This window comes from Populus trichocarpa, chromosome 1 (assembly GCF_000002775.5).
Source record: "Populus trichocarpa isolate Nisqually-1 chromosome 1, P.trichocarpa_v4.1, whole genome shotgun sequence".
Taxonomy (NCBI): domain Eukaryota; kingdom Viridiplantae; phylum Streptophyta; class Magnoliopsida; order Malpighiales; family Salicaceae; genus Populus; species Populus trichocarpa.
This window is the reverse complement of record NC_037285.2, coordinates 39,243,879-39,266,718: the sequence shown is the minus strand read 5'-3', so window position 1 is coordinate 39,266,718 and position 22,840 is coordinate 39,243,879. Positions and strand designations below refer to the sequence as shown.

Below are 22,840 nucleotides of genomic sequence, written 5' to 3'. Positions count from 1 at the left end.
AAGGAATGAGGTTTTGATTGTTTTATGTTTGAGAAATGATGTTCTTTATCTTATTTGAAGTATTCAAAATATGAACAAGTGAAGAAACATCATAAGAATGTGAAAAGAAGGAATAAATAAATGGTAGGAATAGTTCATGGTAGAATTCTTTAAGTGAGTTAAAAGAAGAAAATTGATTAAACTATATGTTGAAAATGAGGTGACAAATGAATGAAAATTTTGGTGCAAAACCCAATTAAATAAAAGATATTACGTGCTTCAAATTTAGACACGTAGGAGAAATAATAATGGATTAATAATGTAGTGCAATTTGATTGATTCAGGAGTTGTTTCGGGAGCAGGGCATCAGGTAGGAGGAGCTGGGCCATCACGAGCAGACGGTAGGTGATTCGTCACTTTCTTTTAAAATTCAAAATTTCATTATTAGTTATGAGTTGTTTATGACATAATGATATGGGAAAAGTAGAAGAAGAAATTTGTTGGTATTATAATTGGAATGTTGGGTAATTCGTATGGAATTACCGGTTAGATTGGCTATTAAAAGAGAATAGCCAGATGTTGGGTAATTCATATGGAATTACCGGTTTGATTGTTGGCTATCGAAGAGGGTTAGCCGGGTTTGAGGTAAAATTATGAATTACCAAATTAAAAATTAAGCAATGAGTGTTGGTTGCAGAGGTCCTATAAGTATAGGATTAATAAATTATGAATGGGTTATTAATGTTGATATGTAGTAAGTTAGTGATGAAAGACAATTTGATATTTTGAAGAATTGTGAACATAATAGCTAGTGATGAAAGACAATTTGATATTTTGAAGAATTGTGAACATAATAGCTTTATCATTTTTAATGTGTTATCATTCTTATTTCTTATTAATGTTATGTATACAGTTTTTTCACGAGGTGATGCGGAGCGTTAAATGAGCTTTGTGTTTAAATCTGTTTATTTTGTGGGATGTAATATCTTTTGCTTTATATGTAATTTGTATTATATGTATCCTAAAGATATTTGCTTTTGGTATTTATACATTTAGAAAGTATGAGTAAGGAACTAATATTAGCAAATTATTTGAAAAGAATACTTAGTAATAACCATGCATGTTTAAAAGATGGATGCATGTTAATATAATAATTAGTTCAATATGAATCCTTTGAGTTTATATTTGTTTGTAGTTAATGTTTTATTTGTTGATGATGTAAGGTTGAGAAAGCACAACGAAGTATGGTTATCTGAAATATTGTATAATGAGATGGGAAATGATCCAGGATGGTTGGATCAAAGTGGAAGATTTGAGTATTGTGATTGAATGAAGTTTAGTCGATAACTTGGTAACATCAAAAATCAAAGGAAACTCTGCTGAAATTTTCAAAAAAAAAATCTCATAATCTTAGACATATTATTCAATACTTGACATTAGTAAAGAAATGTTTGAGATTTTATGACATTATAATTTAAGGATGTTACATTTTGGTATCAGAGCCAGGTTAAGGTTCAGGAGTCCATTATTAATGTATAATAACATTGTTTCAGGATGGTACGTACACGGCAAGAAGCCAGGGCTGACTCGTCACCAGCGAGAGACGAGCGTCTAGTCGAGACAGGAGATAGAGGACTACAGGGAGATCCTCTAGTAGATACAACATATTTTATGCCAGCTGTGTCGGTGCAATCTGGACAGAGAGAGTCATCAGGACTCCGAGATGAGCGGGGGATATTTGATGGAGATGGGCAGGGGACTCAGCCCCCACCAACAGTAGCGCCTGTAGTAACACCAGCAGCACCTCCACCATATCCAGATCCAGCTTATTTTGCACAGTTAGTTCGTGTAGTGATGATAGAGATGTCGGGACCACTGAGTAGTCATCAGGGATACTGTGGTCATTTTAGTTTGATGGGTAAAGAGTTTGAGGGAATTAGGTTGTGAGGCATTTATGGAAGAGGAGGATGCTGAGATAGCTGGCTGATGGTTATGAAAGATAGAGAGGTCATGGATCAGATAGCAGTACCAGCAGAGCTTATAGTGGATTGTGCTACTCAGCTGTTATCGGACAGAGCCCAAACATGATGGGATATTGTTAAAGAGAGACGGGCTGCTGAGACGCTTAGATGGAGGGATTTCAGGACAAAGTTTCAGAACCAATATTATTCCTGTCAGCATCGAAAGATCAAGGAACAGAAGTTCTTGGCTCTTACATAGGGAGATATGACAGTATTGGAATATGAGAGGCGGTTTCAAGACCTCTCTATGTTTGCTTATGTTTATTTACTGACTGAGCAACATCGAATTGAGAGACTTCAAGATGGACTCCGACAGGAGCTGAGGATGGATTGGCTGCTTTGTAGTTTCCAACAATAAGGGATTTTATAGAGGCCGCTCAGTCTCTAGAGGTCGTTGCAGCTGCAGGGCGGCGAGAAGGTGATGGACAAGGTACTATGGGAGCAAAAAAGCGTAAGGAGCCTGCATCATTTACAGGGAGACCTCCTTTTCTAAAAAAGAGAAAAGGAGGACAATTTGGTCAGTTCAGAAATAAGGGAGGAAATCTTGGATCAGGGGGTACATCGAGTAAACCTGTGCAGAGCTCACTACACCATTAAATAGTTTTACCGACGGAATAATTCCATCGGTCTAAGGCATGCAATCCGTTAGTGAAATTATTACTGATGGTCTCACCGACAGCCTGCGTCCGTCGATATACTAATCGTCGGTAATTCCCCTTTCCATCGCTAATTCTGTCGGAAATAAAAAAAACCACCCACCGACGGAACACCGACGGTCTTATAGACAGATACGCGCGGCAAAAAAAAATTTCTACGAGAACATTACCGATGGACTAAACCCGTTTAAATTTGTAACTGTAATTACCGACGGATATTCCGTCGGTAATAGCTATGGTAAACACCGACGGAAATATTCCGTCGATAATTATAGCATGGGTGGTAATTGTTTGGCAACTCTCGGTGAAATACCAACGGAATGTATCCGTCGGTACAGCAATCGGTAGTTATTCAAAATATATATATATATAAATAATTTATTAATAGTAAAAAAGCTTAATAAACAAATAAAATTGGATTAAACATTAAAAATATAAAAATAATGTTAAATAATATTCATCCAAATATTCATTACAAATTTAATGTGTTTAAAAAACAAAATTAAACTAGAATAGTGGCGGAGCTGGAGGAGGAGGCTGGTTGTTCCCGGGACCGTACGGCCAAAAAGGAGCTGCACATGTATCATCACCCATCTTTGATCTCATCTCCATGACAATTTGACGGAGTTGTTCATAATTCGTCGAGAGTTGTTGATATTGTTGTTTCAAGGCAATGAACTCCTCAGACTGGGTGCTCGATACTGATGGAGAGCTCCCAACGGTTGAGACACTATAGGTCGACCACAAGTTTTTGGCCATAGTGTTGGAGAGCCCGTAGACCCGATTTTTTTTCGGGTCCACTAAACAATCCCACCTCCATCCACAAATCCGGATCGAAATCTGGATGGGTCGAAGGATTGTCCCCATATCTCTCCCTCAACCGGCTATTATAGGTCTCCTGAAAATTTTAAAAAAAATCACCATATTCAATTCAAGAAAATAATAACTTACAAAATAAAATGAATGAACGAACATACCACAAAATGCTGAGCACGGTTGTCCATGAACTATTGCACCCCCTTTTAGCGGTCTTGACTCTGCACATGCATCTCTACAAACAACTCCATTGGACTCTACAGGCTGTAAGGAAAAAATAGGTTGCAAGTTAAATATATTATAAGGAACGACAAATTAGTTAACGATATATTTCATTAAAATTAATCTTACCATCCGCTTTGCATGTGCGCTGAATGGGACGGAGCCACCAGTGTGCGTGGTCACCGAACCATGAATTTGCCGGTTCCGGTTGTTGGCGCCGGACTTTGAGTGTCGTGAGAACCGCTCTAAGGTCACGTACTCAATATATGTCATCCATATTTCCCTCAAGATGAATGGCGGTTTGAATTCCTGCCAAACCGCCACCTCATTCCATCCTTCAAGACCGTTATCTCTCGCATGTCTTTTTTTATTTTATTTTATTTGTCATACCAAAAATCACGCAACCTAATTCCATAGTAACAAATTAGAATTTAGAACATAAAATTATAAAACAAAAATAAATATTATTTTCGATGTTACCTAGTTGCCCCGTGATTCTCCCATACCCTCCTCACAACATTGTTGTTTGCTCTATCCCACTCAAATTTGTTGTGTATATAAATAATTCATATAAAATAAAAATAGTACAAGATATAAAATTATAAAAATAATTTATTAAAAATAAGCTGGAAATTAAAAGTTAACACCGACCTGAAATCGCTAAAACCATGCATCGATATTAGGTTTCCACTCAGGATGTCTGGAAACCTGACTCCACTGAAACAATGGAATCTCCATCGACGATTTAAACACCAATGTTATTGCCCTTGCAGCCTCAATGTTTGTGAACCTGAAATTAAATAAAATTAATAATATTAATTAGTTGTTCATAAATTATGTTATAAGTATATAAAAAAAACTAAAACCTAAACAAACTTACATTGAGAGGTCATCCTTCCATTGTGCCTGGTACTTGCGGTTGAATTGACCCCGCTGTGAAGGCACACCGCTTCTGCGCTGTGAAACCGCGCTAGAAGAGGCAGCATCACAAGTTGGCGCAGATTCCTCGTCGTGATCAGCACCTAAGGATACGTCCTCCTTGCTGCTAGAAGAACTAGCTGCAACCGTCTACTGATGAAGTGCTGTAGATTTCATTCTACGCATCTACACAAATTTATATGAATAATTACATAATTAACTTTGATTATTTTAAAAAAATTCGGCAGCACCTCCCTTATACTGAAGACTACCCACTGTTTTCAAACCTACAAATCTTTACAATAATCACAAACCAATTGACTCCAGCAACATCATATATACAACCTAACATCTATAGAAATTCAATCATTTAAAAAAATTCGGCAGCACCTCCACTATACTGAAGACTACCCACAGTTTTCAAACCTGCAAATCTTTACAATAACCACAAACCAATTGACTCCAGCAACATCATATATACAACCTAACATCTATAGAAATTCAATCATTTAAAAAAATTTAGCAGCACCTCCCCTATATTAGAGACTACCCACGGTTTTCATATCTACAAATATTGATAATTACACAAATATTGCAAAATCAACTCTATACAACCTAACATCTATAGAAATTCAATATATATATATATATTCAACTAAAATCAATACAAATTCATAAATAACAATTAAAATTAATAAAAATAATAAACAACATAACAAACAATAATATCCTAAAATTAAGATAAACTAATTAAACTTAATTCTATATTTCAATTAACATTTAAAACATAAATTCAACAATAACAATTATAGCAATACAAACAATAATATCTTAAATTAAGATAAACTAATTTACATTTAATTCTATATTTCAATTAACATTTAAAACATAAATTCAACAATAACAATTATAGCAATACAAACAATAATATCCTAAATTAAGATAAACTAATTAAATTTAATTCTATATATTAATTAACATTTAAAACATAAATTCAACAATAACAATTATGGCAATACAAACAATAATATCATAAAATTAATAAATAAAATGAAAAAACTAAAAAACATTACAAAAAACATTCTCTTTTCCACTCTTCAATGTGGTTATCATCTTCTTCATCAACATTCTCTTTTCCATTAGTAGAGCTCAAAACAACATTCAACTCCTCTGCGTCAACATCAACAAGACTATCGTTGAAAACACAAAAATTTGAATTTTCTTCTAAGTCAATCGGAGCAACTCGGTATGATTCAACCAACTCACTAGCTTGAAAGACTTCATCTATCACACTTGTGTCTTCGTTCTCATCTTGAACAACCTCAACACGACCCTTGGGTTTTGTTATTAAAACGGATAACCAATCAACTCTTGATTGGTCCTTTTTAAAGGAAGGGGTGTATGTGTAATAAACTTGTTGGCATTGCTTTGCGAAAACAAAGACGTCGTTTACATTGCGTTGTCTAGCTTTTGAGTTAACTTCAACAAGACCATGGTGAGGATCTACTCTGATTCCTCTGTCAGTTGTGTCATACCAATAGCATTTGAATAAAAACACTCTATTTTGCTCGCTATGATATTGCAGTTCGATGACCTCTTCCAATCTACCGTAGTAGTCAACTTCAAACTCACTAGAATTCGATCCCTTAATACAAACACCGCTATTGTATGTCTTTCTTCCATGCCCGTATTCTTCAGTATGAAAGACATATCCATTGAAAAAATACTCGTTATAGCACTTGACTTTTCTTTCAGGGCCTGGGCTTAGTAAAGACAATGAAATAGTAGCACTACCTCCCATTTGATAAACCTTGTAAATTAAATACAACAATAATCAATAAACGGATATTATGTAATATTGACATACAATTAATTACATTGCAAGAGATAATGAGTTTGTGATAGGACTTACATGTGTTCTAAACCATGTGGTAAATTATTCATCTTGTAATTGAAAGATCTGGGATTCGGTCAGTTGTGAGTTATTAGACAGTAAGTATTGTCGGTGTTGCCTGCAAGGTTGTTCCAAATTATATGAGTTTATGGTATCATAAAATATAAATAGTACACTTTTGACAAAGTTTGAGTCGAACATCTACTTACTTAATAAAAGGTCTCAGCTCATCACAGTTAAATATAACATAATTAAGTGCTTGTCTGAATTCTATTTCAGACAAATATCTTCCCCTCATGGCATTTTTAGGTGTGGGTCGTTCAGGATTGGAGAATATTGACAAGTTCTCACTTGAAGGCACTTCACCACCATCATCATGCCGTGGAACACGGTTGATCCTCGTTCTCAGATGAGGTTCGAAATAGTATGAGATAAATGTTGAGATCTCCTCAACAATATAGACCTCACATATTGACGCCTCAACATGCGCCTTGTTCTTAACCTTTTTTTTAAGATTGAACAATTACCTGCATATATATATAATTAATCAAAAATTATTAATTAAAAAAACATTTAATTATGAATTACATAGCTCCTGTAATAACTAACCTCTCGAATAGATACATCCATCTGTAGTGGACCGATCCTCCAACTTTTACCTCAAATAGTAAATGTACGGGTAGATGCTCTGTTGAGTCAAAAAAAGATGAAGGGAATATCATCTCAAGTTTGCATATTGTCTCGACGATATTCGTTTCAAGTCTTTCAATGTGATCAACATTCAACTTGCTGGAGCATATATCTCTGAAGAAATGATTGATCTCCGTTAGTGCATCCCATATCCCCTTTGGCAACAAATCATAAAAAGCTAATGGGATGAGTGTTTGCATAAACACATAGCAGTCATGACTTTTCATTCCGTATAATCTGCATTCCTCCATATTAACGAGCCTTGATATGTTTGAGGCATGTCCATCGGGGAAACGCAAACTCTTAAGCCATTTATAGACTAGTAGTTGTGCGTTTTTCTCTAACACGAAGCTTGCTCTTGGTTTTGCGACCCGTGACCCATCACAAACCAACTCTATATTTTTACTGTTACAGGACAGCGCTACATCCAATCTAGCCTTGATGTTGTCCTTTGTCTTCCCCTTCACATCCATGACGGTGTTGAAAATGTTCTCAAACACGTTCTTTTCAATGTGCATGATGTCAAGGTTATGGCGGAGAAGATTGGTCTTCAAATAAGGAAGCTCCCATAAGATACTTCGTTTCACCCAGTTATAGGTCAAACAAAAACCAGGAAACTTCTGCTTACCTGATTGGAGACTAAACACAATGTCACCGTACTCTGACACAACATCAAGCAATTCTTCACCGGAAAGACGCAGGGGTGCAACATCCTTTTCAACTCTGCCAACAAAGAAATCATTTTTGTTCTTTCTGTACCTGTGATTCGGCTGCAAGAAATGACGGTGACAGTCAAAAAAAGAAGCTTTACCCCCGTTTGTTAGCGTGAATGCCTTGTTGTTCTCTATACAGTATGGACATGCTAGCTTTTCATGGGTGCTCCAACCAGAAACCATTCTATAAGTTGGGAAATCATTGATAGTCCACTTCAAAGCCGCTCTCGTAAAAAAATTTTGTTTCTTCGAGATGTCATAAGTCAAAGCTCTAGAGGACCACAACTGCGTCAACTAATCAATCAACGAACGAAGACAAACATCTATATTCTGCCCCGGACTGCTCGGACCTGGTATGACCATAGATAAAAACATGAACTCCGGCCTCATACACATCCCCGGTGGCAAGTTATAAACCGTCAGTATGACCGGCCAACAAGAATAAGGAGCAGCAAATGACCCGAATGGGTTGAATCCGTCTGTACACAACCCAAGACGCACGTTCCTTGATTCAGCTGAAAAGTGAGGATGCACACTGTTAAAGTGTTTTCAGGCTTCACTGTCAGAAGGATGCACCATCACTCCATCAACCGCATGATGTGATTGGTGTCATGTCATGTGCTCAACAGTCCTTTGTGACATGAATAACCTCTGCAATCTAGGTGTGATTGAGAAGTATCTAAGTTTTTTATATGCCACGAGAGTCTTCCCTCTACCAGTTTTGGGTTTGTAACGGGAATGCCCACATGTTATGCACTTGGTCAGCTCAGCATTTTCAAGTTAGTATAACATGCAGAAGTTAGGGCATATGTCCATTTTCTGGTATCCTAAACCGAGGGGTTTCATCATGGACTTGGCAGCATAGAAGTTCTATTTCAGCCTGTTCCTTTCAGGTAAAATGCTTCTCGCCCATTCGATAATCTTGTCATAACTGGCCTCACTCAACCCATGATTTGACTTGATGGTGAACACCTGTGCTACGGCTGATAATTTACTGTGGTTCGTGCAGCCATCCCATAATGGTTCGTCAGAATCTTTTAACAGATCATGGATGTAGGTTGCGTGACTTTGGTATAAAGCGCGAAAAAAAGCAAAAAAATACGTTAGAGATGATGGTCTACAAGGCTGGAATGACATGGAAGTTTGGAGGGATTTCAGGCCGCCGTACATCTCAGAGGATATATGGGCGCAATATATCCAGTACGTGATGTTTGAGCTGTTCACACGACGCTCATAGTCTGGGGCCGAAAACCAGAACCGGCAAATTCACAGTTCGGTTAGCACGCACACCGACGACTCCTTTTCGTTCATTGCACATGCGAAGCGGATGGTAAGATTAATTTTGATGACATCTATCTTTAATTAATTTGTTGTTATTTATAAATATTTTAAACTTCCAATATTTTTTTCTTACAGGCTACGTCTTTTGGACGTGACCTCAGCCCAATTAAGCTTTTTGTAGAGACGCGCGCGCGGAGTGAAGACCACCAAAAGGGGGTGCAACAGTTCATTGACAACCACACTCAACACTTCATGGTATGTTCGTTAAACCATTTTCTTTCGTAAGTTATTATTTTCTTGAATTGAATTTGATTATTATTTTTTTTAATTTTCAAGAGACATATAATAGCTGGTTGAGAGAGAGATACGAGGACGATCCTTCGACTCACCCGGGTTTCGATCCGTATTTGTGGATAGAGACAGGATCGTCTGGTAGACCCGATAGAAATCGGGTGTACGAACACTCCAACACGACAACCGAGAACTTGCGGGCGGCCCGCAGTGTGGCCTTGCAACAATAGATGACTCATCTCACCGAAAAGTATGAGCGACTCTCGGCAAAGATTATGAACAATACCATTAAATGATCATGGACATGATATCACAAATGGGTGATACGTGTGCACTCCTTTTTTGGTCGTATTATCCTGGAAACGACCAGCCTTCTCCTCATCTTCCAGTGCCGCCATTGTTCTAGTTTAATTTTTATTTGTACAAATAAAATTGTAATGAATATTTGGATTTTATTAATATAAAATTTTATTATATTATTGAATTTTATTTTTACATATTTCAATTTTATAAAATTTTATTTGTTTAATTATTTTCTTTTTTTCATCCATACAATTCTATATTAATTATTCTATACAATTTTATTTTTTAAAATATTTTTTAATTATCACATATGGATTTACAGATGGAATACATATGTCAGTATTTTCCAGAGAGTTGGAACAAATTTATTGCGTATGCCACAATCACCGACGAAAAACATCCATTAGTGATTTACCGATGGGAATACAAATGAAATCTATCCGTCAGTATATTCCAGAGAGTTTGAAAAAAATTAATGCATATGTCATTATCACCAATGGAAATATACTGACGGAATATTTCTGTCAACATATTTCCAGCGGGAATTTTTTTTTAAGCGCGTATTTTCCGTCTATTAAACCATTAGTTTTTTTTTACTGACAGAATTAGTAACAGATGTTGGAATTACCGACGGATGCATTCCATCAGTGAAGTAGTCGGTAACATTTTCACCGATGGAGTGGTAATCTTAAGTCGACGGAAAAATTCTGTCGATAAAACTGTTAAATATTATAGTGAAATCACTAAGAATTTCTACCACTAGATATAAAAATTTTCTTCTATATTTATTATTTTTCAATTGTGAATTACTTTTTTTTCTTTTTTTAATTACTTTTTTTCTTTTTTCTTTTTTCTTTTTTTAATGTTGGTGAAAAAATTATGATAATTGATCAATGTTGGTGTGATGATGTGTTTGTTTAATGGTCAAGATTGAAACATGAGACAGTTAGCCGGATGAGTGCCAAAGACAACAGCCGATTGTCCCTGCTTGGAGTTAAGAAGGCACGCGCCCTCATATATGAGAAGGAAAAGCTAGAGAAAAATAAGGAGAGAATGAGTTTGATTACTACTTGTTTGATTATTTTTTAGATTTTGAATATAAATGCCAATAAAGATTGATATTTTATATTATCAGTGTGGAGGAACTTCAATTGCATAAGCAGGAAAAAAAAAAGGAAAAGTAAAGAAAGTTTTGAGTTGTTTTTTAATGCTCATGAAAACAGAAGTGTCAAAGAGGACGATCAAAACAATTTGAGATCATATGATTTAGCATTTACTTTGTGAATTAAAATTTTGTTTTGTGTTGGTTGAGTTTTATGGGGGAAAATATCTTTTATTTTGAAAAAAGCATTGTCCAATAGCAAAGTGCTATGTATTTTAATTTTGTTATGGACATTTTCATTCAAGATCCTTAGTCTAACCCATCCCTCTTTCTATCTGGATTTTGTTGCTGCTTTATTATTCTCCAACTAGATAAGTCAATTGGTGTTTTTTATCTTTTGTTTTGCAATTATAAAACTAATTAACTTTTCACAATGATTGTCATATAGCCTATATGAGAAAAGGTGTTTTTCACTTCTTTTAAAAATTTTAGCCTGTTTTCCAACATGCTCTTTCATTTTATCTTTTTGCTTAGGTTTTTTCTATTGATTTTAATAGTTATGTGTTTTTCCTGGTTTTATCTCTATTATATGCACTCCTTTAATATGATGGACATATGCTTCTTTTGTTTTTGTAAATTATTGTTATTATAGATTGCTACTCTTTTGTTTCAAACCAAATAGTCAATTGAGACCTAAAAAACAAATTACATAGACTAGTTTGTGCTTTTAACCTTCCCTCTTTTGGTATGTTGGGTAGTTTTTTTGTCTTTTTGGACATAAAATTCCTGATAATTTGGCCATAGACTGTCTTTTTGGCCAATGTAATTTTTAAATTGGCCATTTGGAAAACAAACTAGACTCTGAGAAGGGATTTGATGATTTTTATTGGTTTTCTCTATCCTTTTATCAATTTATTTATCATAATTTTTTATTTGATATTGGTTGATCATATATTAGATCATTTTAGAGGCCAACAATAACACTACTAGATTTAATAGTTTTACCGACGAAATATTCTGTCAGTATTTACTCTACCTTTCCGTCGGCGAGTATTTTACCAACTAATTCATGGACGAAAATCATCCATCGAAAAACCGCTCGTCAATAATTTATTTTCTGTCAACATGTCCGTTAGTAAAAAAACCCAATGGTTTTGCAAACAGACAATGCACGCTAAAAAAAACATTACCCATTGGAATATACCGACAGAATTATTCCATCGATGATTGGCAGTGCCATTTGGAGTAATTTTATTCCAACCCTCTGTAAAATATAGACAGAATAATTTCATCGGTAATGTAACAGTTGAAGTGGCATATGCAGTAATATTTTTACAACTCTCTAGAATATACTGACGGATTGAGTTTGTCGGTAACTCCATCCGTAATAATTAAAAAACAATATTTAGTCATTCCCGGGACCATAGGGCCAAAAAGGGGGTGCTCATGTACCACCCATCTATGATCTAATATCCATGATCATTCGACGAAGTTCTTCATATTCCGTAAAGAGTCGTTCATATTTTTCATTTAAATGGGTCGTATATTCTTGTACTCCTTGTTGTAACAAGGTCGCGAACTCCGGAGACTCGGTGCTCAATATCGATTGCGAGCTCCTAATGGTTGAAACAATATGGGTCATTTGCAAGTTATTGGTAGTAGTGTTGGAGAGTCTGTACACCTGATTTCTATCAGGTCCACCAGACGATCCTGCCTCCATCCAAAAATCCAGGTCGAAATCCGGATGGGTTAAAGGATCGTCCCCGTATCTCTCCTTTAACCAGCTGTTATGTGTCTCCTTTAAATAAAAGATGAAATCATCAAATTCAATTTAACAAACGTACCACAAAGTGTTGAGCACACGAACTGTTGCACCCCTTTTTGGCGGTCCTCTCTATGCACATGCGTCTCCATAAAAAGCTCAATTGACTTTGGCTCATATCTAAGAGTCGTAGCCTATAAGAAAAAAAATATTGTCGGTTAAATATATTTATAAATAACAAAAAATTAATTAAAGATATATGTGATTAAAATTAATCGTACCATTCACTTTGCATGCAAAAAGAATGGAACGGAGTCACCAGTGTGTATGGTAACTGAGCCATGAATTTGTCGGCTCTGGTTCCCCACACTGGACTGTGAGCGTCGTGCGAAACGCTTAGACATCACGTGCTGAATATATTCTGCCCATATTTTCTCCAGGATGTATGGCGGCCAAAAATCCTTCCAAACTGCCATGTCATTCAAACCTGGTATAACGTTTTCTCTAGCATATTTTTTAGATTTGTTTTGCGCCTCAAACCAAAAATCACGCAACTTACATGATACAAACGTATTCTATATGAGATAATGACAAATGATATTTTAATATTTAAAATTAAGAAAAACATTATCATATTATTTTCGATGTTATCTAATTGCAGCGTGATTCTCCCAAACCCTCCTCGCAACATTATCATTATCTCTATCTCACTCAAATTTAGACTTGCATTAAAAATTTATAAAATATAAATCAATAATTTCAATAAAGTAAAGGAATTAACATTAATGATAGTATAATTTTTAAGTTAACATTAATCTTAAATCTTGTAAACCATGCATCGACATGTGGTTTCCAATTAGGATGTTTGGAAACCTAGCTCCATTGAAATAATAGAATTTTCATCGATAATTTAAATGTTGATGTTATTACTCAGACAGCCTTATTATTTGTGAACCTGAAAATTGATAAATTTAATGAAATATTATTTGTTCATAAATTGTTAAACATAAACCAACTCAAAGCAAAACAAACTTATATTGAAAGGTCGTCCTTCCAATGTGCCTATACTAGCGGGTGAATGGATCCCGCTATGAAGGGACACCTCATCTACATTGCAGAACTGCACTCGAAGAGGCAGCGTTGTGAGTCGACGCACGTGTTTCAAGTTTTTTAAGGAAGAATGAGAAATAAGGGAGGGGGAGAGGAGGATCGAGGGCTAGGTCATTTATTAAATATTACCAATGGATTGACCGATAAAATTATTTTGTTTGTCAATCCGTCAGCAATTCTATCTGTATAAGTGACACATCAATATACTATTTGGTATATTTGTTTGAATCCAACTGTAATTCTGTCGGTACAGCATCTGTAAAAACTTACATGTCATCGTACTGTTTGGTTTTTTTTATTCCTTCTATTCGGATTGGGATTCCCTCGGTATATACCGACGACATATTTCCATCAGTTAATACCGACGAAGTTAGCGATGGAAAAAATTCGGTCAGTAAAGATCAACACAAAATACCGATAAAAAAAATCTGTCGATGTTTTCATTTGTGTTCATAGATTTTCTAATAGTGTAAGTGAGGTATACGTGATGGGTTATTTTTTATTTTTTATGATATTTTTTATTGCCTTTTATTATATTTGTTTTTTCTTTGCTTTATTTGTTTTGATATCAAGTTATATTATTAGGGTTAGGTTTCTTGAAATTCTTATACTTAGAGAAAATGATAATTTAAAATATTTTTTAGAGTTCTAAGGATCTTGATAAACAATTTAAAGTTGTTTAGGGTTTGAGAGAAGATTACTTGAAGATCAGATCTCTAAGTGTTCGTCCTCTAACAATTATCTACATAAACCATAAGTAAAAGATCTTATAAAACTCTTTTAGAAGAGACGGGTCATTATTCCTTTGAATGTTAGCCTTTTCTTTTTATATTTTCAGGTGTTTTATGTTCTATAACACATGTTGTACAACTCACTTCTATTCAAAATATGAGGCATAGCATTTTATTTATAAGGAAAGCCTAATAACCCTATAAATGGCAAAATGTCAATTTACCCCTAGAATAATATCATATATTTTATTTAAGGTTGATTTTAAAAAGTTGTTTAATCAAGTCCCTACTTGATTTTTTTAGGTTTAGAATTATAATCCCTGTATTAATTACAATCAAGTCACACTTGATTATCTATCCTAATTTAATTTCTAACCAATGGTTCTTAATATATGTGATCCATTAGGTTCCTAATGAGTTAGCCCAAATATAAATCACAATCCTAAATAAAATAGAATTAAATAATTTAATTTATTATCAATTTAATAAATTGATTTATATTTAAAAATCAAATATAAAGTCTAACAACGTGTCATGATCCCTTAAATATTAGAAAAGTTATACGTGGTTTGACTTTACCTTTTATTATTAGTTTATATGTAGTTATTATCTCTTCATCAATAATATTCTGATTCAGACATTGGATAAAGTGTGTTAGTTGTGTCAAATCATGTTTGTTCTCAACATCGTAGTCATTGAATCTGTTAAAAAACTCTTTTCAAATCTCATTCCACTTTGTACAAGAATTTCACAATTAATACTAGTTGATAACATATGGAATATTTCTCTAATTCACTTAGGGTGATGAATTCTCTATGTATCACTCAAATATCTTTATATAGTTTATGTAATACTCAATATCTACTTTTTTGTTATCCTTGATTACAATATGTAGTCAGGATTAAAGCATAACATTTCATATACAAGATAACTTGGTAATCTCAAGTTTAAGAATCATTTACATAACTGTCACGTGAGTTTTTTCATAGACATATGTGATTTTTTTATATTGAATTTTCATGTGGGTCAGTTCAGTGTACATGTCATTCAACAAGAAAATATATATTAGTTTCATAGATTCTTCACACCTCATCTTATGAGAACAGTTGTTTCTTTTCATAAAGAAAATAATATAATATGTATTAGTCTCAATAGTTGTAATTAATATATAGTCTTAATAGAGCATTGACCATGAATATTTAGAAATAATATTTTGATGCAATATGAATCTTATAATTATAATATCTTTATAATTTTTCTTGCAAAGTATTTTTATCTCAAATACTTTATCTTTACTCTAGATTCATTAATCAATCATTAATGAATATTAAAGATAAAAAAACATTTATTAATAATAAATATACTTTTGCATAAACGAAGTTAGTGTCACATGTAACTCACCAATTGGCTAAAAAAAAGCCTCTTTTTGTTGATTACTTTTATGCTATAAACATAATTTCTCAATAAGTTATTTTTTATATTAATATAAAATATCATTGTAAACTTAAAGCCTCTAAGCAGGAATTATGGTGATCCACTGCAAGTGTTTGTCCCATGTGTTACATACATTGCTAACATAGACTTGTTGCTCGTTAAGTGCTCTTTTTTACCAACTCCTCCAAGGGAAAAAAATATTTTTTTTTAACTATTTAACATACCATTATAGATTAACACTTACCCACAACGTAGTGTAGAAACATAAGCTAGTTTGCATCTAAGATAGGTATATTTTAACTAAATTATATTCTAAGCCGAAAATATTGTTGTCTTTCATAAGATAAGTAGTCTAGAAATGACGGCCAAGGAATAAACGCAACTCCTACAACATTAGTCATACAAAAACGTTTGTCGAAAAACTTATTAGTAGTGATCTTTTGTAACTTTTATATACACATAGGGATGAATCGACAAACTCGAGAGCATTACTTTACACATCTACCAGACTTAACAAGGAAAGGACAATAGACCTAACACAAGTGAGAACAAAACAACTCCCCGACTTAACAAGAATGAATCGTAAACCACTGCTTCAAACCATTAACACCTAAATCAGAATGTATAAAAACTGACTAGCACCAAAGCACATTCAACAAAGAAGCTTGGGTCAAGGCTCAAGGTTCAAGGCTCAAAGAAAAACAGTTCAGTCACAATTTTAAGCTAGGAAGATGTGTTATGTAGAAGAATTCTAGCAAGCATTTTACATCAACGAATTGGTCAAGATGTGATGAATAACAAGCTGTCGGGTCATATACTGAATTCCAGCTTTTAGAGCAACAAATCTAGGTTGAGTCAAGATTCTAACGTCTAGATTCCAACTTCAAGAACCGCTCAGTACAATGATATGCTCCAGATTGACGCGTATAGACTACACGAACGGTCAGGACAATTAATATATATAATTTCCTTCTGACATGAAAAAAAGAGTTAATATAGAAAACAAAAATTAAATTTGTGATAATTAAAAACAAAGAACAAAACAATGGGATCTGGCTGGTTAGTTAAAAAAAAAAAAACAAATTAAGAAAATCATGAGGTAGGAAATTGAGGTAGATTTGGTGATATCAAAATTTAAGCCGCCTTGAAGGGTTCAAAGTCTTTGTAGCGTAGTCACCTTTCGGATAGTGAATCCAGGCTGCGAGGAAACTCTATTGCCGTTTCCTACCTTACCAAATTCCTGACAAAGTCAATCATTAATTACCCTGTTAAATTAATGATTAATTTCTGCGTCATGTATAATACTGGTCCTTAACTAACTCTCGATGGAATACTTCTTCTTCGAATACGAAAGTCAATTTTTTGAATGCATCCCTAGTTTCTTATTGATTGAGCGACTTTGACGAGCAGGAACTCTGAAAATTATACACCTTAATATAGAGTAAAAATATTACAGGTATGCAAAGATGCAGCGGATCACTAAATTGGAATAGTATAAATACTTTCTTAGACTCCGATCCAAGAAAAAAGAGTAGAAAAATCTTGCAGTTGACCGAATAATTAAAAAAATAAAAATAAAAATCTTGGCATATACAGAGGTAAGAGAGCATCAGTTCTAGTTCGCCAATATTCCTCAGCAAATGAAATGGCTACTGTTCATTTTGAGCTCTCGTTAATGGCCGTAGTTTTATTACTAACACCAAGTAGTGGTATAGCAGCTGATCGAAGCAGTGGGACAAAGGGCAACCAGCAGCATGTTAATGGCGTTGTTGGTGCCATAGTCGACACAAGCTCCCGTATTGGTAAAGAAGAAAGAGTAGCAATGGAGATCGCAAGGGAGGATTTGTATCGTTACTCCAATCAAACTTTGATTCTGCACGTAAAAGACACCGATCAAAGGAAACCCATCCGAGCAGCACTTGCAGGTACGTTTGTGCTGTCATTGTATCTCCTTATCTTAAACAGAAACTAAGCCTGCGAAACACATCTATGCTTGCAAATTATAAATTATGCCTGCCTCCTTATCACAACAATAGACAAGAAAAAAAATCAATTTTTGTCAAATTTTCATACTTAATTAGCTATAGTTGATTAGGGTTTAGGACTTAGAGCCGCCGGCCGGTTAATGGGCGCATAGATATACAATATTTATTAGCGTAAGGCAAATTCCCTACCATACAATCCATTGTCTTGAACCTCCTACACAACTTGATTAAGAGAATAAATTAAAGGGTGAAAAGGAGCAGGAAGTCCAAATCACAACCAACTCTCATCGAAGTGTAAGCAATCTCTTTTCTAATCTCCATAGTCGAATGCATCACTTTACAGGCTGATTAATGTTCCATGTGTTGCCTCCTGAGTGGTATAAAAGTTCTTCAAAATAGTTGCTTCCAATGTGTAACTGTCACCAATAAAAATATACATGTTACCATCATTGATCAACCCCCAGACTTCGAGTCATAGTAAACATTTTCTCAAAAAATAAAAATCGTAGAAAACATAAAAAATTGACTTGGATCCAAAAGAATAGAACAGAAGTTATAGACTTTGTCAATCATGCATTAAAAACAAAGCCAGAAATCCTTTTCGTCTCTATGTTTACATCAGAAAGTAGTTGTTCACTCTAACTCAAAAAAATCTTAGGCATGTATCAATTTGCTTCGCATAGGTTTTTTGGGTTTCTTTTATAATCAATTGATAATGAATATTAAGGAAATAGAGAAGATATATATATATATATATATATATATATATATATTGAAATCAAATGTCTTGCATATGATCACACCATCAATGCCTATTCCAATATTCCATCATTGTACAAATTACCTTCATTTAGTATCCATGCACACATATTAGAGTTGATTAAGAGGCCAGGACCACAAGAATTGCTTGCTACCTGTCCAAGAAAATTAGAAGTTTTTTTTTTCTTTCCTTTCATCTCATTGAGAGACTCGTGAGCTACACAATGGAAATAGCCATCTCTCCTAGAAAGTTATCGGATATACAAACATTAAATCATGCCTGTGTAAAAATAATTAAGTCAGCATACCCAAGAAGTCAAGAATTTGAACTCTATGCATTTACAGGTATGGATCTCATCAACACACAAGTACAGGCTATTCTAGGACCGCAAACATGGGAAGAGGTGTCATTGATTGCTGATATCTGCACCAAAAACCAAATTCCCATTTTTTCTTTTGCGGACACAACTCCAGAATGGACAACAGAGAAGTGGCCCTTTCTACTTGGAGCTTCACACGACAATTTTGCACAAATGAAAGCCATTGCTGCTGTTGTACAGTCTTGGAATTGGCATCAGGTAACTGTAATACACGAAGATGTAGGTTCTTGGACGAATGGAGTCATGCCATATCTCCATGATTCCTTAAGAGAAATAGGTGCAGAAGTTAGCCAATTCGTAGGCCTCTCGTCTTTTGCTTCTTCTGATTCATTATCCAGAGAGCTTAAAAATCTTAAAAGAGAGCAGTGTAGAGTCTTTGTTGTTCATCTGTCATTACCATTGGCCGTGCGTCTATTTGAGATGGCGAAGAAATTGAAAATGATGGAGAAAGACTATGTTTGGATCACTACACATCACATTACAAGCCTTGTCCACTCCATCGATGCCTCTATCATCTCCTCAATGCAAGGAATTGTAGGAGTCAAGAGCTACTTCTCGGAAACAGGAACACGTTTTCAGGATTTTAGTTCAAGATTTCGTAAAAGGTTTAGAAGAGAAAATCCTGAAGAGGAAAACAATGAGCCTGGGATTTATGCAGTGCAGGCCTATGATGCTATCTGGACAATAGCTCGAGCGTTGAAAGGAAGTAATAGGAGGAATCAAGAATTATTAGAAAAAGTTTTGCAAACTGACTTTCAAGGCCTGTCAGGAAAAGTTCAATTCAACAATCACAAAATGGCTCCAACACAGATGTTTCAGATCATCAATGTGGTGGGAAAGAGTTATAGGGAACTCGGGTTTTGGTCAAGTGGATTAGGTTTCTCAGAGACTATTGGTAAACATGCTACCTACAGCCCTCTTATGAATGATTTGGAGCAAGTGCTTTGGCCAGGGGGGCCTAGATATACTCCTAGAGGATGGACCGAACTTACAAGAGAGAAGCCACTGTTGGTTGGTGTGCCTGCAAAATCAGGTTACAAAGAGTACGTGAAAGTGGAATACGATCGATCAGGGAATGCTTCTTTCGATGGCCTTGCAATTGAGATCTTCAATGCCACGGTACGACGCTTGCCATTCTATTTGCCATACGAGTTCGTCGCCTTCAATGACATCTCTTACGATAATCTAGTGGGCCAAATTGGTAAGGTACGAATTTGCTCTTTCATAAAGCACTTTGCACCATTGACATCATAGCTTAGCTCAAGAAAAGATTAAGTAGCCTCACAAGCATAGCATATTGTCCTTACTTTTGGTCAACGTAATGAAGAATAAATTTGTAATCATCATAAAGGTCATTTATATTATAATAAAATGTAATGGAAGTAAAATCATCAACCATTTCTTGTAGTTAACGTTACTCTGCACACTAACTCTTGGTCCATGTTATCAGAAATTTGATGCCGTGGTCGGTGATGTGGCAATAGTGGCTAGCAGATACTCGCATGTGGAGTTCTCACTTCCCTTCTCGGAAACTGGATTGATGCTGGTCGTCCCTGCTCGATCAAGCAATAAAGCATGGTCATTTATCAAACCCTTTACAAAATCCATGTGGGCTTCAATAACCGTCATAACCATATACAATGGTTTCGTTGTTTGGCTAATTGAGCGACATGCTCATCCTGAATTAAGAGGCTCCATGCTCCATCAAATAGGAATCATGCTTTGGTTATCTTTCAACACTCTTTTCTCTTTACAAGGTAAAATTTTCTTTTCTTTAATTCCCGTACGCTTTTAGATCATGAACTGTTATTTATATTGGATACAATTATAATATTTGGGATGAAAGTAGCTATGTAGAATAATTTATTTGTGCATATATGTATATGTATAGGTGGAAAACTGCATAGCAATTTGTCAAGGATGTCAGTGGTGGTTTGGTTGTTTGTTGCGCTAGTTGTCATACAGACATATACAGCCAACCTCACCAGCATGTTGACTGTCCAGAGGCTTGAACCTACCGTAACCAGTGTTGAGGAGCTGCTGAAAAGCAATGCAGCCGTTGGATACTGTTCAGGTTCATACTTGGAAAATTATCTGGTAGAAGTTTTACGCTTTCCTCGCAACAATGTTAAACATTATGGCTCAGCAGAAGAATATGCTCAAGCCTTCAATAAGAAAGAAATTGCTGCTGCCTTTATTGGAACTCCTTTGGCCAAAATATTCCTTGCAAAATTTTGCAAGAAATTTATTGCAGCTGGGCCAACATTCAACATCGGAGGGTTTGGATTTGTACGTAGTATATTTATCTCCTCCTAGCTCATTTTTCCTTGCTTTCTTAAACAATAATTTTGCAACTTCAGTTGTTTCAGAAGAAAGGGACCAAACCAAACCAGCTAGCTTGAGTTAGATTGATGCGAAAAAGGCTTAAATTTGCATGGTTTGTTCTCTGCAGGCATTTCCTCGGGGATCTCCATTGCTTGCAAGTATTAATGAAGCTCTACTGAAGGTATCTGAAAATGGAACGCTAGTACAACTGGAGAACAACTTTATTGGCGCACTTCAAAAATGCCAGGACAAGGAAGAAGAAAATCCTAGTCTTAGCCCCAATGGGTTCCGGGCACTCTTCATAATAACTGTAGGCACATCAACAATTGCTCTAGTAATTTACATTTTTTGTATAGCTAGTTCTTTTTCCGGACTTACAACCATTAGGGGCCTTATGTTCATTATCATCAAACATTGGTGCTACCAAAGCAAGAGATTCAGCAGAAGAGTAAGCAATGTTGAAAGCCTTGGAAATTCTTCTCCACAGCATGCACCAAACCTGCAGCTCTCTCAAGTTTAAGATCGGGAAATCGGTTACATTTTTTCATTTACATCATGATGTTGTCTGTAACTTCTTCTCTTTTTTTCTTTTTTCTTTTTTTTTTTTTTTTGCAATTTTGTACAAAAGCTAAATCAGTAATTATTAATAACCATGTAAATAATCCTGGGTTTTTCTTTTCCCATACGAGAGCTAGCTGTCATTGTAATGAAGGCACTTACTGTAATTTCTTTCGTGTACAACGTTTTTTCTTGTAAGGATTTTTTTTCCCCACTATTTCTTTTTGTTCATGTCATTCAAAATAAAACAAGGTGAATTCTAGCCATTCAAAATAAAGCCCGTGATCAAACATTTTCACTTGAAGTGTAAAGAATTAAGAGAAGGCGAGAATTATAGGGACTCAGGATTATGTATTCTAAGTTTTAATAGACCTCCTAATGAAGTGGAGGGGGGAGAACTGGCCTGCCGCAATGTGCTGGAGAGGTTGCTGGTTAACGCTGATTCTTATTGGCATTCACTGTTCCTTTGTGTAATCTGAAGTTCGACTGTTTATTAATTATTAATTTTAATTAAAAGAAACTAAAACGCGTGAGGAAAATACTTAGCTCCAATTATTGGGCTCCCTTTCATGTTTCATTGTAAATTGAAGCAATAATTTCTTTTTTATTTTCATACCTAAACTTTTTGTTCTTCTTTTTAATTGCTTTTTTGGCAAATGATGACCAATTACTTCTAACGCCCTGTTTGTTTTTGTATTTAAAAGTGTTTTTGAAAAAATTTAAATTTTTTTTCTTTAAATTAATATTTTTTAGTGTTTTCAGATCATTTTGATACGCTGATGCCAACAATGATTTTTAAAAAATAATAATAAAATATTATTTTAATGTATTTCTAAATAAAAAACTTTGAAAAATAACTGCAAATATACTCTCAAACACCCCCTTATCTTTAACAAATGGCAAGATTAAA

General features: G+C 34.9%; 1 protein-coding gene across 1 annotated transcript; it reads left to right on the top strand.

Moving 5' to 3' along the window:
• Positions 1-17,502: 17,502 nt before the first annotated feature.
• LOC7487578 (glutamate receptor 2.7) lies at positions 17,503-22,143 on the top strand. Its single transcript, XM_024611495.2, has 5 exons — positions 17,503-17,848; positions 19,013-20,253; positions 20,498-20,804; positions 20,939-21,336; positions 21,500-22,143. Exons 1-5 carry the CDS (start codon positions 17,569-17,571, stop codon positions 21,890-21,892), a joined length of 2,619 nt encoding a protein of 872 aa, XP_024467263.1. The 5' UTR covers positions 17,503-17,568; the 3' UTR covers positions 21,893-22,143.
• Positions 22,144-22,840: the final 697 nt, after the last annotated feature.